This window comes from Durio zibethinus, chromosome 19 (assembly GCF_047325235.1).
Source record: "Durio zibethinus cultivar Kanyao isolate XHJ-2024 chromosome 19, ASM4732523v1, whole genome shotgun sequence".
In the NCBI taxonomy this organism is placed as follows: domain Eukaryota; kingdom Viridiplantae; phylum Streptophyta; class Magnoliopsida; order Malvales; family Malvaceae; genus Durio; species Durio zibethinus.
In genome coordinates this window covers 22,615,290-22,632,441 of record NC_143180.1, presented here as the reverse complement: position 1 = coordinate 22,632,441, position 17,152 = coordinate 22,615,290, and the positions used below count along the sequence as shown (strand labels likewise).

At 30.1% G+C, this 17,152-nt stretch overlaps 3 protein-coding genes across 12 annotated transcripts; 1 reads left to right on the top strand and 2 right to left on the bottom strand.

The window, feature by feature from the left end:
* Window positions 1-1,433: 1,433 nt before the first annotated feature.
* On the bottom strand, window positions 1,434-4,365 carry LOC111309949 (NADH dehydrogenase [ubiquinone] 1 alpha subcomplex subunit 6-like). The gene is made up of 2 exons (XM_022908975.2): window positions 4,047-4,365; window positions 1,434-1,822 (listed from the first exon to the last, which is right to left on the bottom strand). The coding sequence occupies exons 1-2, from the start codon at window positions 4,257-4,259 to the stop codon at window positions 1,637-1,639; spliced, it is 399 nt and encodes a 132-aa protein (XP_022764710.2). The 5' UTR covers window positions 4,260-4,365; the 3' UTR covers window positions 1,434-1,636.
* Window positions 4,366-8,425: 4,060 nt separating this feature from the next.
* On the top strand, window positions 8,426-12,890 carry LOC149513549 (uncharacterized). The gene is made up of 2 exons (XM_089748793.1): window positions 8,426-11,712; window positions 12,130-12,890. Exons 1-2 carry the CDS (start codon window positions 8,712-8,714, stop codon window positions 12,495-12,497), a joined length of 3,369 nt encoding a protein of 1,122 aa, XP_089604919.1. The 5' UTR covers window positions 8,426-8,711; the 3' UTR covers window positions 12,498-12,890.
* A 132-nt stretch (window positions 12,891-13,022) lies between these two features.
* LOC111309637 (peptidyl-prolyl cis-trans isomerase CYP22-like) lies at window positions 13,023-16,334 on the bottom strand. Of its 10 annotated transcripts, none has more exons than XM_089748797.1 (7): window positions 15,893-16,334; window positions 15,765-15,785; window positions 15,589-15,675; window positions 15,033-15,105; window positions 13,851-13,882; window positions 13,413-13,460; window positions 13,023-13,303 (listed from the first exon to the last, which is right to left on the bottom strand). In XM_089748797.1, the coding sequence occupies exons 1-7, from the start codon at window positions 15,937-15,939 to the stop codon at window positions 13,264-13,266; spliced, it is 348 nt and encodes a 115-aa protein (XP_089604923.1). In that variant the 5' UTR covers window positions 15,940-16,334; the 3' UTR covers window positions 13,023-13,263. The 10 variants fall into 10 exon arrangements, 4 of the variants coding, with proteins under 4 accessions (XP_089604923.1, XP_089604920.1, XP_089604921.1 ...); XM_089748794.1 differs by having other exon boundaries at window positions 15,027-15,105; window positions 15,585-15,675; window positions 15,893-16,323; XM_089748795.1 differs by having other exon boundaries at window positions 15,585-15,675; window positions 15,893-16,322.
* Window positions 16,335-17,152: the final 818 nt, after the last annotated feature.

The window sequence follows — 17,152 nt, the reverse complement described above, 5'->3', positions numbered from 1 at the left end:
AGGGAAACCAATGTGTGTTGTTGTCAATGTTAGTGGGTAGGACCATCAGCCCAAGTGACAATTATTTCTCCTTTTACTTGTTTGGTTTTGTGACTTTGAGAATAGAGAATTGAAGAATATAATTTCAATGTAAATATATATATATATATACAAACATAGCTTAAATTAAGTCCAAATTAGTATGAAATTTTATGTCATATAATGAACTAATAAAAATGTAGTGACTATTGTTTGATTGTTGGATTTTGTGCTATGTGTGCATCAACAAAAGAAATTTTAATTGGTTTATATATTTTTATGAATCAAGTGTGCATTTTATCTACTAGGGTAGAATAGAAATAGTAAAAAAAAATTTGGATTTTTTTTTTTTGTTTTTCCTCTTATACAATCCATTTTAAAATAAAATAAAAATGAAAAGAAAAGAAAAGCAGCCATTTCATTATACTTAATACTCGATGACATCTTTTAATGGGAACATTGTCTGAGCTCAAATAAGAAATAGCTATGGCACATATTTTTGTTTCAACATTCGTGTTAAATATAAATTTATAATAATTTTACTCTATTGTAAAGAAACATATGATTTACGAATAATATAAAATTTATATATTGATAAGATATCAAATATAAATTTTTTAATAATATAAAAAATTAACGATATTTAAATTCAAAATTTCTTACACTATAAGAAACTAATTAACCAATTACATATAAAAAATTTACCAATGTTTGAATTCAAAATCTCTTACATTGAAACCAACTAATTAACCAATTACCCAACCCTTTTGATAGTTTCTTGTTATTTGTTGTTGGTTTTTTATTCATTTTTAATTTTTTTCTTTTTCTTTTTATTATTTTTTGCCAAAAAAAAAAGTAAAAAAAAGTTATAAGCATGAATGGGACGAAAAGATCACTAATTAGCTTTCTCAAAAGCTTTGCGTAGGGAAACTGAGTTACTTGGGGAGAATCCATTGCGCAGCTTCACTTCAAACAGTCTACCTAGATGATTCCATGGCGCTAATCGTGCTTCTTCAAGTGTTTCCATTTTCATGTTTGGATCAGGCTTCACTTCAAACAGTCTACCTAGATGATTCCATAGCACTAATCGTGCTTCTTCAAGTGTTTCCATTTTCATGTTTGGATCAGGCCTTACCTCCAGGGCCTGATCCATGATATCATGTTGTCCGTCGTTTCGAGTTTCTGGCTTTTGGTTTCATTTATCTTTTCTAATGACTCAACAAATTGTTGAAAGAACGCTTGTACTGTGCTTGTAATTTGATTAAGTCTTTCATGATTTACCAGCTGTGAAATCCTCTTCATGGACAAACTGGCTGAATGATTAATCTAGTGAAATCCTTTTCCCCAGTTTGCCTATGCTTTGCACAACCCCCCATGAATTTACTGAATTCATAAAAAAAAAAAAGCATGCACTCTTGTAAAGAGATCAATTTCTTAAATTCACCAGAATTCGACCAATCATTTCTGTGGGTTTGTGAAAAGCAACAGACATAGAAGTGAACAGGAATACAAACTATAGAATTTTACCCAACATAAAAGGTTAGGATTAGGCATATTATTATCAAGGAAGTCCACTCAAAAGCAAAAACCCTATGAGCTGTCTGAGAAAATTGGATATTCAAAAATAATTGCTTTTATAGAAATTCTTCAGGAAATCAGACATGCCTTCATCCTTGGTGTCCAAATCCTGAACAAGCCCTTGACGACCCAATACATACTGGCCGATAACGTGGTGCCGCTGCTTTGCATGCTCCACGATGTTGTTCAGCTCTTCCATGCCCTTAAAGAGCAGCAAATCAATTACCTGCAGATTTCACTACTACTATCAAGACACTGGAAAGGGTATCTTAAAATCATCAGTCACCCAAATATTAGCACTTATAACCTCACAAGTCATTCAAAGCAAAGAATCTCTGCCACAATTCCAAACCTATACAAATTCATTCTGACTACAAACAGAAAATACAAATAAATTAAGACCAAATAAATTAAGACCATACACCAATATTTCTGACAAACAACCCTACATAACACCATGATTAAACTCTATTTTTGTCCAATCATCATAAAGAACAAAAACAGCTCTTTCCAAAGCACCAGAATGGAATATCAGCTTATGAATGAGGCAGCAAAAGATAAAATGCATCAATTATAAAGAGAAAATAAATATAGATTAAGACTATACACCAATTTATCAAACAAACAAACCCACAGAACACTATAATTCAATTCCATTGTCATCCAATCATCATAAAGAACAAAGCAGCTCTGTCAAAATCGCTACAATGTGATATCAAGTTATCAACAAGGCAGCAAAAAGAGAAAAACAAATCAACTACTTTAAAGTACTTCTGGGAAATAATTAAATATCCAACAATTAATGAGGCTCCTCAAATGGACATAATCTAGTTTGTTAAGTCAATACGTCGTATAAGTTACACGCATTTCCAAAATTATGCTGAAAATATCAAATCTACATACTAGGTAGCAAATGTGATATTAAACAATTCATATTCAGTGTAAAGCAACATATAGAAGAGCTACCCACAGAATTAATGCAGAGAAATACTTTCCATAATGGAACATGAAGACAAAGCCTGCAATATTGTTTATCTACAACAACAGAGTCAATTAATTAATTTCAATCAACAGGGAACACCAAAAGAAGCTTTAAAAATCATTCCCATAACCTCTGCAATACACAAATTCATCTCCACTACCCAAATGACCATTTGGATCAGCAGATAAATCATAATATAACATATATGGCTCCAGAACCATTTGCCAACAGTAAAACATTTATAAAGACTTAAATATGAGGAATACAACAAGCAGGGAACTTTCTCTATAGAACACATAGAATGCAGTCCTAACTCCCAAGACTCATCAAGATCGGAAATCCTCTTTGCATCAAGATACGAAGATTTAGGCATCAAAGCAATTTACAAGAAGTGTTGATACTCAATAGCAGTGATAGAGCTCTTGCTAGCGTAATGATAAGATATATTACATCTCAGAAGTTTGGAGGACTAAGCTAAGAGGAGCTGCTTCCTGAAGAAACTGGAGAAGAAAATACTGAAACAAGCTGACAATATATAATTACTTCACAACAATCAAATGATCATTTTGATCTGCATAAAAAATCACAAAACTTCACAACAAAGGTCGCGAGATCATCTAGCTAAATTAAAAATGTCATTGAAGACTTGATGATGGAAAAAACAAGACGCTAGGACCTTAGTGTTCTCTATACCACTCATAGAAGGCACCCTAAACTGAAAACAACCAATGGGAAGACTAAATTCAAAAGAATTTATGATGTTTCATTCCCAATATAATAACAGCATACGATGAACCACATCTCAGAGGAAATCGTTCATGAAGCAGTGAAATGAAAATACTGAAACAAAAGTTCGTGAAGCTACTAAAGTCCCAGATTAATCCAAACAATCTCTTTCAACAAAACCCCTCAGCTATCTCCAAAGTAAGCTTCACAAATCTACTATCAACCAAACACTTATAATCCTCACATTCTCTTCTTGATGAGAGGAGAGGACAATGATGCAACACATAAAATAAATTTGATTCTACAGCATAATCTAGCATTTCAATTCAATCAAGAGATCAAAATCAAACCATACTTTCCCAATTCAATAAAAAATAGCAATATCCCAAGTTTTCCCCTCATAATCCCACATCAACCAAGCCAGGCTTAAGCTCAGATTTTCCTAGAATTATCACCATTCATTGAGTTATCTGATTCTTCATAAAGTTTCCATAAATCAAAAGAATAGCAATATTATAACCAATTAAAAAACAAAAAAAAAAGCGAAAAAAAAAGCCACTTTTAAAAACAATAATTCTATATAAAAAGTAAAACAACATATTTTATTACAAAAATTATTTATTTCCAGAAACAAGATGCAAGCAATAAAATACATATATCTTCCAAAACCGAAGAAAAATATAAAATTCCCAAATAAAGTATTAATAGAAGGAATATAAAATGGAGAGAGAGGAAGGCCGACCTTAGGGTTAGTGATATGGGAGTTCTTACGGATCTCGGAGGCGATGGTGGAACGGAGCTGGGATTTGGTTACGACGTCGTCTAGGTTATAGATATCCATAATTGCCGGGATTGATCTACAAGCGAGTCTGAAGAAATCGAACACCCGACTTCTTGCTTCTTCCAAACTCGCTGAGTTCGGCGGTACCTTCACGCTCCTCAACGCGAACGCCATTGGGTAATCCGAGTTCGAGCTTGACTCGTTCAGTGATTCTAGAGTCCGAGGGTGAGAGATAAATAAGTAGAAGAACTAACACCTGGAGACCTACTGAGAACTATCAATTTGGAGCTCCGCCATAAGTCGTCATTTGCTACAGTAGTACTAGGTAATTGGATGGACTGATGTTTTCGGGCTGGGCTTGAGTTAAGGATTTTGGTCTAGTCTAAACCCGGTCCAACTCTAATTCATGATTTATCAAATAGATCATATATATTTATTTATTTATTTATCTAAACTAAATTTATAATACCGAAATCATATAATATATATATATATATTAAAATGCATGATAATTTTTATTATTTTTTATAATTTATAATTTATTTTTAATTAATTTTAATTTTTATATGATCTTAATAAAAAAATAAAAATTCTTATTCGTCTATTATGTATAATCATACATTCATAAAATGCTAAGCTACAATTAAACAACTTAAACATAATATATTATAAATGATATTGTTAGTCTAAAAGCAATTTAAGCTTTTGTAAATTTCAAGAATTATAAAAATATTCTCTTTTTTATAAAAAAATATTTTCTTCAATTCATTTGTAAAACACTAAAAATTTTGCTGCTTTTTTTTTTTTGATAAAATGCCAAAAATCAATCTTTAAATAGTTAGATTAATAATTGCTTTTTATGATAATGTTGACATGGATATGGATATATATATTTATATATTTATATCATTTGATTAAATTGTGAAAAATATTTTCTATTAGTAGAATATTCCTAAACTATTGAATCATAATATTATATATATGTTTGATTAAACAATAAATCATAAATATTAATTTGATCATAACCATTTGCCTTTTATTAATTCTTATTTTTGATATACTTCAAGTAATTATTACACAAATATATTGGCATAACAATTATTTTTATGTTAACAAAATAAAGTTATTTTTTTAGATACAGGACAAACAATGATTCTTTATGTTATGCTTAAAAATATATCATATATTTTTTTGAAATATTATTTATTTTATTCATTTTTTACATTATTGATAGAGTATATTAATGATCATGATTCTTCTCATACCATCCATTGTATACAAAGAAAATCAATAACAAAAAGTGCTGAAAAAGAAAATGGAGAATATAAATTTATATATTAGTTTATCAAGATTAAAAATATACAATAATAACGGCAAATATATTAATAAATTAATAGAGAATAAAAACATTAAAGAAATGAATAAAACAAAAAATATATAATATGAAAAGTTAATTATAATCAATTTAAACAAAATTAAAAAAAAGTAATGAGCTTAAAAGAAACAAATAAATTAACAAAATATGCAATAGAAAAAATATTTAAATTAGAACATAAATAAAACATTATATTTGTTTCCAAAAATAAAAACATATTTTTATCGAACTTCTTTAACAACATTCAAATGTCTTATCTTTTTATATAAAAATGCAAGCTCTTATTACTTTAGTAGTACATGATTTCTAGTCAATAATTTATTAACTTAAAATCAACCATCATATAAGTTTTAAATAAATTCTAATATCTTATCAATTCAAATTTTAATCTATTTTCTTTTTCTTAATTATTAATTTCAATATAAACCATATTTTGAGGAGTAGTGAAGATAAAAAATAGATTTATTTGTTCATGAGTACAATATGGCTTTCACTTCTTTCTAGCTTTTGCCCATTCCTATCAAAACCAAAAAACTATAATTGTCAAATAAAAAAATACTTATCTTTTTAAAATTTTTAATTATAATAATAACAAATAAAATAATATTGGCTTGAATGGGATGGCCTTTCTTATGCTCTTTATTTTAGTTTTCAAATTCTAATTATAGTATATAATAATTTATAAAGCATGCACACATTCACACACATATATAATTAAATTTGAATAATTTATTAAATAAAATTATTTGGCAAAAAATAAAAATTTATTAAGTATACAAATTTGAAATTGTGATTAAATTTAAAAAGAAAAAAATAAATTATGACTTAATATATTTGAATTTAAAATTTATACAAAATTTTTAATCTCAAATAAATTTTGTTTTGAAGTTAAATAGTTATTGAAAATATTAAATTAAATAGTTTACTAAAAAATTTTATTTAATAAATAAAACAATATAAGAATTATCCTATATGTCATTAAAAGAGACTATCTACTTAGACATCCACATAAGTAATTTTTATCATATAATCTTATATGTTGTAATATAATATATACATTAAATTACAACATACATAGACACCTGACAAAATTTGTCACATGAACGCTTGTGATGCTTATGTGCACAAATTTTTTTGAATAACACATAAGATAAACTTTTTAAAAGAGTATGGTATTTTTTTAAAAAATTACAAATTAGATAATATTGAATTTCTCAAATAAAAAAATATTAAAATTATAATTGAAAATCAAATAAATTCAAGTATGTTTTTTAAAATTTAAAATCTAAAATATGAATTTTATCTTCATAATAAATAATTTTAGTTATTTATCAAATAACCTTATTTGAGAAATTATTTAATTATAAAAATCTTTCAATATGTTTAAAAATTACAAAGATTAAATTTATTCAAATCTTTCAACAACCCTTTTTGAATCAATCAAAAATTATTTTTTTCAAAAATTTATGTAATATATTAAAAATTAAAGTAATTTTTCATATTAAATCTTTAAAACAGTAAAATCATAAAAAGGATTATATTTATCTCAAATTTAATTTTCAAATTTATATTTTAAATATAAACAAAAAATTTTATTTCATCTTTATCACTTATTATATCTTTTTTAAATTAAAAAAATTAATTTAAAAATTACCTATTCAATCTTAATTGCCACTCAATAGCTTTTTTTTTTTTTTTTTTTTTTACAAATTTAAGATTATAAATGCAATTTGATAAATCTTTTTTTTTTTTTTTCAGTTTGCAACTATTTTCTATATTTTATTATTATTACAGTTTATTTTTTTTGTTTATAACTTTTTTTTCAAGATATGTTTTATTACTATTGCAATTTCATTCTTATGAAAAATAATATTTTTTTCAATTTATTTTTTCTTTTTCATAAATCTTCTAATATTTTTCATATTTTGTATAGCAATTTGATTAAAATTATAAAAGTGGAAGTATGTTAATACTTTTTTTGTTATTTAATTCATCATTCAATAATATACATGTTTTGTTTTTTAAGACATAATTTATTTTGATTTGATATAATCTTATATATGTATAAATATTACTGTAGATAAAATAGTCCAAAGGAAAGACATAACATTTCTACTTGCTTTTTTTCAAAAAATTTATTCTTTTAAGACAAATTAATATATATAAATTTTATATATGTTATAAATTTTAAAAATTTGAATATAATTTTGAAAAAAAAAACTAATTTATATGTATATACTTATATTAAATATATAAAATTATTTTCTACATCGTATGAGTTACAAGTAATAGCATAAAATATTATATTAGTATTTAAATTTAGAAAAATATTTATTTCCTTATGGTGTATGAATTTGATTTTCATTCTTGTGGAATTGCAGAGAGTCAGATTCCATATTACTTGGTAAAGTCTATTTGAGTATATTACGGTTAATTCAAACTTGAGAACATGGAAATTAAATATATGGACTTTGAATGAATTAGAATTTCAAGTTCACGCATAAGCTCTAAAATATTTCACATATAACAAACAATTGAAAGTCAACTAAAACCTTCCAATGAAGTGTTTTGCCGTGAGCTATGGACTACAGGGGAAGTCTTCATGAAATTTTATAATTAAAGTTCATGAAATTTTTTATTAAAAACAAATAAATTAAAATTAAAATGAAAAATTAAAATTTTAAATTAAAATATCTCATCACATAAATTAAGTTTGTAAAATTTGAAAAAATTTTAACAAATTTTGATATATTTATTAAATAAATATTTTTAATAAAAATATTAATAAAATTTTTATCGTTGAATAAGTATCAATCAAATTTAATTTATAAACTATATTTTTAATAATTATTTTTATATATTATTGATCTTCAAATTAAATTCTATCACCGTATCAATTTAGATTTTTTATTAAAGTTTTTGTTAATTTATTTTAAAAAAATTTACAAACTTCATCTAAATAACTCCAACATGTCACGAGTAGCTGCCAATCAAATTGAATCAAAATGAAAGTTCTAGCAAAATATCGACAGATTACAATAAATATGAAAGAAAATGTCCACTTTCCGGATTTCAAATTCTTAAACTTCAACATCCATCAGACGTACAAGACGAGCATGCCGTGAATTTCTTGCCATGTTGAGGTGTAAATTTCTGTGACTTTTCAATTCCTTTGCATATATAAATACCTGTCCATGCATGCAAGTCACAGAACTTGAATTGTAGCAAAGCCCTTTCGAAACATCTAAAGCATGGCTTCATCGTTCATGTTTTGGCAATTCCTCTTCTTTCTCATCCTTGTATTGCTTCACCGTTTCGATGTCTTTGCTTCATCTAATGGTACTGAAACAGAGGCCCTTTTGAGATGGAAAGCTAGTCTTGGCAATGAAAGCAAGAGTTTCCTTTCTTCGTGGGTTGGAGACAGCCCTTGCAGCAGATGGGTCGGAATAGCTTGTGACGAAGGTGGTAGCATCACCAATCTCAGCCTTCCGGATAACGGTTTGAGAGGTACACTTTACAGTCTCAACTTCTTTTCCCTCCCTAACCTGATGAGGCTTAACCTTCATAATAACTCATTTCATGGGGGAATTCCTTCACAGATTGGCAATCTTTCAAAACTCTCCTTCCTTGAATTGTCCGATAATGATTTCTCAGGGAATATCCCATCTGAGATTTTCTTATTGAGAAGTGTTCAGTATATTTGTTTAGCAAGAAATCAGATCAGTGGTTCCATTCCGGAAGCCATAGGAAGGTTGAGTTCAGTTTCCGAGATCTATTTCGATTATAACAATCTAAGTGGTCCAATTCCAACTTCTATAGGAAGCTTGCCAAATTTATCCCGGCTTGTCCTTTCTGGCAATAGGCTAGGTGGTTCTATACCTAAAGAAGTTGGGAACCTGCCCATGCTCATCGTCCTTGAGTTGCCATTCAATAATTTCTCTGGAAATATTCCATCTCAAATAGGAAATATGAGTTCATTTGTTCACCTTCACATTAATGATAACGACTTCACTGGTCCAATACCTATTTCAATGGGAAACTTGCACAGATTATCTCGACTTATCCTTGTTAACAATAGACTCAGTGGCTCTATACCTGTAGAAGTTGGAATGTTGAGGTCACTCAAAATGCTTGATTTTTCAAGAAACCGCCTAACTGGTCCTATTCCAACCTCTATAGGAAATTTAAGTAACTTGGAATCGCTTTATCTTTACCGTAATGACCTCTCTGGTTCCATCCCCAATGAAATAGGATTGCTTCGATCTCTTTCCACGTTGCAGTTGCAACGTAATAATCTCACTGGTGTCATCCCTGCTGCTTCTATAGGAAACTTGTCCAACTTATTAAGTCTTTACCTTTATAATAATATGCTCTCCGGTTCAATACCTCGAGAGATTGGAATGCTTCAATCTCTCACTGAACTCTCATTGAGCAACAATACGCTTTCTGGTTCAATCCCCACTTCTGTGGGAAATATGACGAGGCTTAGCGAGTTATCTCTTTTGGATAATCATTTATCAGGTCCTATTCCTGCAACAATTAACAATCTTACTCGATTGGTAATATTACAATTGGGTGACAACTATCTGAAAGGTCAGTTGCCTGATAATGTATGCCGCGATGGCTTAGTGTCTCGTTTAATAGCACATAACAACAATTTAACGGGCCAAATTCCATCAAGTTTGAGAAACTGCACAAGTTTATTCAGACTTAGGCTTCAAGGAAACCAGCTTACAGGGAATATATCAGAAGCTTTTGGCATATATCCTAACTTGGATTACGCTGAATTAAGTGACAACAAGTTTTACGGAGAACTTTCTCCCAACTGGGGGCAATGTCCTAATCTAGCAAGCCTATATATCTCCAACAACAACATTTCTGGGGAGATACCTGTTGAATTAGGACAGGCAACTCAATTACATGAAATTGATCTCTCCTTAAATAATCTACATGGTGATATTCCGAATGAATTTGGAAGATTGACATCATTGCTAGATCTTTTGTTAAATGGAAACAAACTTTCTGGAAAAATTCCAGTAGAGATTGGAATGTTGTCAAATTTGAAACTTCTAAATTTGGCATCAAACAATCTTAGTGGATCCATTCCTGACCAACTTGGAGAGTGCTTCAAGCTAAGGGAATTGAACCTAAGCAGAAACCAAATCAGTGAAAGTATTCCTTCAACGATAAGCAGTATATATGCCCTTGAAACACTTGATTTAAGTCATAATCTGCTGATTGGAGAGATACCAAGGCCACTTGGGAATCTACAAAAATTGGAACTGTTGAATCTTTCTCATAATATGCTTTCTGGTTCCATCCCATCGGCTTCTGATGATTGGCGAAGCTTGACAGTTGTGGATATATCCAAAAATCAATTGGAAGGCCCTTTACCTGACAAAAAAGCTTTTCGGAATGCTCCATTTGATGCCTTAAGAGACAACAAAGGGCTTTGTGGCAATGCAACAGATCTAATACCCTGTGATGGTGTCCCTACCATTACTAAAAAAGCCCAAAAGAAAAGAAAGAATAGACTTGTGATTTTAATTGTGCTACCAGTTTTGGGTGCTCCAGTTCTGTTATTCATTTCAGTTGGAGGCTTTTTATTTCTTTTTCGGAAGATTTGGAAGAGAAAATTTAAGTCAAGGGAGGAACAATCCCAAGATATTTTCGCAATATGGGGATACGATGGAGAAATACTCTATGAAAGCATCATTGAAGCTACAGAAGATTTCAGCTCCAGCTACTGCATTGGATTAGGAGGATACGGAAATGTTTACAGAGTTGTGCTGCCAACAGGTCGAGTAGTTGCTGTGAAGAAACTTCACCGATCCGAAGATCGAATGTTAATCAACCTGAAAGCTTTTGAAAGTGAAATTTGTGCTTTGGCAAACATAAGGCATCGGAACATTGTGAAGTTCTATGGATTTTGTTCGAATTCTGAGCACTCCTTTTTGGTTTATGAGTTTGTGGAAAGGGGAAGTCTAAGAATGGTTTTGAGTGTTGAGGAAAGAGCAATGGAATTAGACTGGAACAAGAGGATAAATGTTGTGAAAGGGTTAGCCAATGCTTTGTCTTACATGCACCATGACTGCTCACCACCAATTATTCATCGGGACATTTCCAGCAACAATGTTCTTTTGGATTCGGATTATGAAGCTCATGTCCCCGACTTTGGCACAGCTAGGCTTCTTAAGCCTGATTCATCCAATTGGACCTCATTTGCAGGCACCTTTGGGTATGTTGCTCCAGGTATGTAGTTAATTTCTCTCAATTTCAGCTTTATAATTTATTACCAAATTATTTTCTACTTCAAAATGCAAAAGTATCTACCAAACAAACATATGAACGTAGCTCAAATGGTTCACTCATCTCTCTTAGGAGACGGATTCCTACAAGGTTGGTGTTCGGTTTCCATCAGTTGCAAAGTTCCCTTCCTCTATTTTCCTAAAGCTTTGACCTTTTTGTAAAAAAAAAAAAAAAAAAAAAAAAAAGGGGCCAAGATTGTCTATAGGATTGAAATACTGTTATTCCGAATTAAATTTAACTGATTACATATCCAAATTAATGTAGGCATAGCATTTATTTATATGTTGGAAGCTTTTATTGATTAAATGTTACTTTTGAATCTCACGAACAAGATTAAATTAATCAAATCTTTTTTTCTAGAATTGGCTTATACAATGGAAGTCAATGAAAAATGCGATGTCTACAGTTTCGGTGTAATAACTATGGAAATACTGATGGGAAAGCACCCTGGTGATCTTATTTCAAGTTTATCATCATCGTCATCATCGTCGCTACAAAACTGGCAACAGATTTTATTGAAGGATGTCATAGACCAACGTCTCTCAGTTCCATTAGACCAAGCTGCAAACAATGTGGTCTCTGCTGCAAAGCTAGCATTTGCATGCTTGCATATCAATCCACAGTTTCGCCCGACAATGCGACAAGTTTCTCAATCTCTTTCCAGTCAACGGTTTCCAACGTCCAAGCCTTTCTCGATGATAACATTGGGAGAATTGTTCTGTTATTAAGGGTGTTAGCGTATGAGGTGGTACCCATTTTAGATTTTCAGCAATTTTAGGTGTAGGTGTGTTTGAGAAGCGTCCTGGACTTTTAATAAGCATTTTTATTGTATCAAGATCTGGTTGTTCATGTCTTTAGCTTCTAGTTTTCATGAGAGACTGTTCAAGGTTTCACCATGGAAGAAGCCTCTTTTAGAATGTGTGAGAAATCATACATTAGAAATAATAAAAGTTTTTGAAGGTTCGTTGTATTATTGAGATCCAAACTGTTTTTATCCTCCATGCGTGTCAATCATGTTGTATCACTGTTTTTTTTTTGGTTAGCATTTTTTATTGAACATCACTATAAAATCCCAGTTACGAGAACTTAATTATCAAACAGTTAAACGAAAATCCTGGGCTAGCCATAAAGATCAATGGACCTGTCCACCTTAATTTTCAAGTGGTTCAATAATTCAGTGGCCCAATTTAGTTCTTTCAACCATCTGCATTTCCTATTTAATGATCTCGTTCCAATCAAGCATTTAGCATTATAGAGTGAACATTGTCAACATTGCAATGCTAACATCTTGATAATCAAGTATTTTGAGCCAAAGGGGAAAAACCCTGTATGAATTTCAACAGATCTAGAGGAAATTAAATCTAAAATGGTTACAGCAACATTTCTGGTTAGTCTTCTGTATATGTGTTAATGATATCAAGTTTTACATTTCTCCAAACTCAGCTATAATGCATGGTAGTTTTGGCATGTTGTTGGGTCCAGTAGCCACATTCTCTATCTTTCGAACAACAAGAAGACTATCTCCAAGCACCCTCTAAATGACCATGGACAAAATAATTCTTGTCATTTCTAAGGATGCATTTAAGTTTTAAAAAGACGGGGAAATCTGGATGTATTTGGCACAAGAAGGTTAAAGAACATACCCCAAATACAACGTGCTTATTATCAAGCCACTCACATTTGATAAAAAACTGCAGTCAATAAACACCAAAATCAATGTAGTTGAAAAGTTTGTAACAAATAAACAAGATGATAAAAGTTTTACCAAGATATTTCAGAAATCTTATCCAAGTGAAAACACGAGATGTGCTAGAAGCATTTGCAATAACCGCGCTTCCATCAAATCTCAATTCACCTAGCTGGGAGTCTGCAGCCAGAGAATACCTCTAGCATAGATTTGGTACAAATAGCAACATTCTACCACCTTGTGTCCTTTTAATTTGAGGATACTTGATTATTATTCATGCTGTGCATAAAAGGACACCAGTATTTTTTTAGAAGCATGCAATTGCATGTGCTTGTTCAAGGGTATTCATGTAAGGGGGAGAGAGAGAGAGAGAGAGAGAGAGAGAGAGAGATACCTGACACCTATTGGTGTTGGTCCACTGTGTGCCTGCAATGGAAAAGGTAAAGAGTATGATTTAGGAAATTTCATTGAACTTATACACTCCTAGTACCTCTACCATATATATATTTTTTTATTTCTCTTTCTCCCTCCAGTGTGAAAGTTTTGGAAAAAGGCTTGGTGGAGGGAAGGATGCAGATTACACCAAGTTTATCACCAAAAAAAGAGGGCAGGTAGTGAACATCAGCAACTGGAGGGAGGGGCTATGAAACTTAAGGCACTCAGCAAGATTATCAAGATATTCGAACAAAATCCTTTCCCGTGAAGCTGCCACTTCTAATTTTTCTCAATCACTTCAAATGAAAACAACATGCAAAGTTTTAGTTAAAGAAGACAGTGTTTTCTATATCTTCCTTTATAAATGCAATATTTACACAAAGTGAAAATGTAGTTTAACTAGTTGGATCATGACAATGATGGCAGCAACAAACTCTGTTTTACAGCATAAAAGAACTCAACTCCAGAGTTCTACCAAAAGGCAAATTTTCCTATTCCCAAGTCATAAAAAAATTAACTAATGGGGGCCCTATATTCTTAGAGCAACAAGTTCCTAGTTGCCACAAGAAGCCAGGTTAAAAAAATAATTGTTAGTAAGACCAAAAAGAAAAGATTGACTTGCAGAGAAATAATTGTTTGTTATACCACTCAATAGATTCTCCATGACACTAGTCAACAATGCAGCCACAACAACTGACGAACTGTACTCATTAGTACCAATACAGCATAGTATAAATCTACAGTCTGATAAAAATCAGCAAGCACACATTATGCAGCTTTTTAGTTTCAGCAGCTTGAATGAGTTCCAAAACCTTACACATTACACTAAACCAACCTAAAGGATACGCACACATTAAAAGTTGATATGCCTTACGTGCAGGCACATAAAACATGAAATAATCAGGGAGAGAAATAAACCGAAAACATTCATTAAACCTTTCAGCTTGAAAATCATTTAGAGAAAAGGAAAAAATGTAGCTACACAATATTATATAGAAAACAGTATACCATTGATAGCAAACCAGGACCAGTGTCTTTTGCAATGAAATTTTCATCTTTGAAAAAATATAGAGAAAAGGAAAAAAATGCAGCTACATAATATTATATATAAAACAGCATGCTATTGATAGCAAACCAGGACCAGTGTGTTTTGCAATGAAAGTTTCATCTTCGAACTTATGCCCATATATGGAAGAACATCCACTACCATCTCCCTGCAATGCAAGATTTTACGGTAACTATTATACAAAATTGGAGCAAATTGGTCTCAATAGCTTTATTGTTATCAACAAAGATTTATACTCTTGTGCATATGCTTAACAAATCAAACTAATGGTCTAAGCTATTGACCTACCATTACCTTGGCAAACACCACCTTCCAATTATTGGGTAAAAACTATCCTTTATAGGAATATTGGGTCTCTCATTCAGGCTCGGGACATTCAATGAAGAATGTAACAACAGTGAATCGATTACTTCAATCATGTTTTCCTCAAATTGTCAAGTAAAAAGCTTAACTTGTAAAATAATCTAGCTTTAACAGAAGTATCAGTCAAAATAATTATTCCCAACTACATGAAGAATTCACAGTCTACAGGAAATCTCAATAAGCTAATTCTGGGTACTCACTTATATGAAAGAGCAGAGTAGCTAAGATTATAAATGCAAAAGGAAAGATGATATAGTAAGCTACCAACTTGTCAAAATCTCCAGCTTGAATCATAAAATCTTCAATAACCCTATGAAATTGACAACCCTTGCAACCAACAGGCAGCCCTGCTTTCCTGATATTCAATCCAATTAATAAAATGGGTAAGTAGCAATTACTCATGTAGATGCAGATAACTAAAATTTTGAAAAGAAAAAAAAATACCCTGCATTGGCCAGTGCATAGCTGCCGGCCAAATGGGAAAAAAAATCAAAATTAAAATAGAAATTATAAGAGTGAAAAATAATCATAGAATAAGAACAAAAGGGAAGGAAGTGGCAGACTGACAGGACCCGAAATTTTCGGCGGTTTTAGGAGCAATATCAGCGAAGAGTTCCATTTTGATACGACCGGCAGGGATGGAACCGACTGTTAAATCGAAAAAGACGATTAGGTTTTTGGGATTCGGTGGCCTAACGAGCCACTCCACTCCTCCACCAGAAGCCCTCGCCACTGCACGCGCCTCTTTTTTTTTTCTCTCAGAGTATGGCTCTAGAACGTTTCAGTTTGCAGGCTTTTGTCACTCCGGCACCGCCATCGGGGTTTTGTTTATCTTCACCAGTTTTGGCTAAAACTATTTTGTTTACTTTGTTCTATTTTCTTTTCTTTTTTTTTTTTAATTTCTAAGATAAGTCTAACCTGATGAAAAAAATAAAAATGTTTATATAGCAGATTTCTTTTTCAATATAAATTTAAAGGTAAATATAATTACAGAACTTACTCTATAATTTAAAACACTCATAAAAGAATTAAATTATTAAATTTTAAAAATAAATAACAAATCTTATAATAATTTAAGAAATTTTAGTCTATCACCCTTCTTTTAAAAAAAAATATATATATATATGATCTAAATCATTTTCATTCATAAGATCTAAATTTGATGATATTCTTATTATCAATGGCAAACTATTAAACCTATTGGCATTTCATTGCATTCTAATTAAAAATAGAAAGATATCAAACTTCGTGGAAAGATTGCAACATAATATATACAAGGTTAAATATATATTTGACCTCTGAATTTTGTAATTTTTATCAAATTAGTATCTAAAGAAATTTTTTATTATATTGGTATTTGAACATTAAAATTCATAATCACATTGATATCTGAATGATAAATTTTTTTTCATATTTTTTAATTTTACAATTTCAAATTTTTATATATTTTTTGAAATTTAAATTTTTTTGGATTTTTATTAAAATTTTAAGTTTTTTTTAATATTTTTTAAATTTAAAATGTTTCAAAATTTTGAAATTATTTAATTCATCAAAAAATTTTAAAAGCTTTTAGATTTTTTCTTATTTTCAGTTTTTTAAGTTCTTTTTATTTTTAAAATTTTAAAAAATTTTAATTTTTATCAATTGTAATTTTTTTAATTTTTTTTAAAAAATTCACAATACAATAATTTTTATAATTTATAAAACTATTTCTTATTTTTAATTTTTTATAAATTTTAAAATTTTGAAAATTTTTTTATAATTTTTCTAAATTTTTAGAATTGTTTGAATTTTAAAAATTTTTTAAATTTTTAAAAATTTTGAGAAATTAA

Coding starts and splice junctions, on each gene's coding strand:
- LOC111309949 (XM_022908975.2), bottom strand. CDS start 4,259: ATGGCGTTCGCGTTGAGGAGCGTGAAGGTACCGCCGAACTCAGCGAGT. Junction 1,823..4,046: donor CCCATATCACTAACCCTAAG/GTCGGCCTTCCT, acceptor TGAAATCTGCAG/GTAATTGATTTGCTGCTCTT.
- LOC149513549 (XM_089748793.1), top strand. CDS start 8,712: ATGGCTTCATCGTTCATGTTTTGGCAATTCCTCTTCTTTCTCATCCTT. Junction 11,713..12,129: donor CTTTGGGTATGTTGCTCCAG/GTATGTAGTTAA, acceptor CTTTTTTTCTAG/AATTGGCTTATACAATGGAA.
- LOC111309637 (XM_089748794.1), bottom strand. CDS start 15,939: ATGGAACTCTTCGCTGATATTGCTCCTAAAACCGCCGAAAATTTCGG. Junction 15,786..15,892: donor AAAACCGCCGAAAATTTCGG/GTCCTGTCAGTC, acceptor TTTGGCCGGCAG/CTATGCACTGGCCAATGCAG. Junction 13,304..13,412: donor ATAAGCACGTTGTATTTGGG/GTATGTTCTTTA, acceptor ATGGTCATTTAG/AGGGTGCTTGGAGATAGTCT.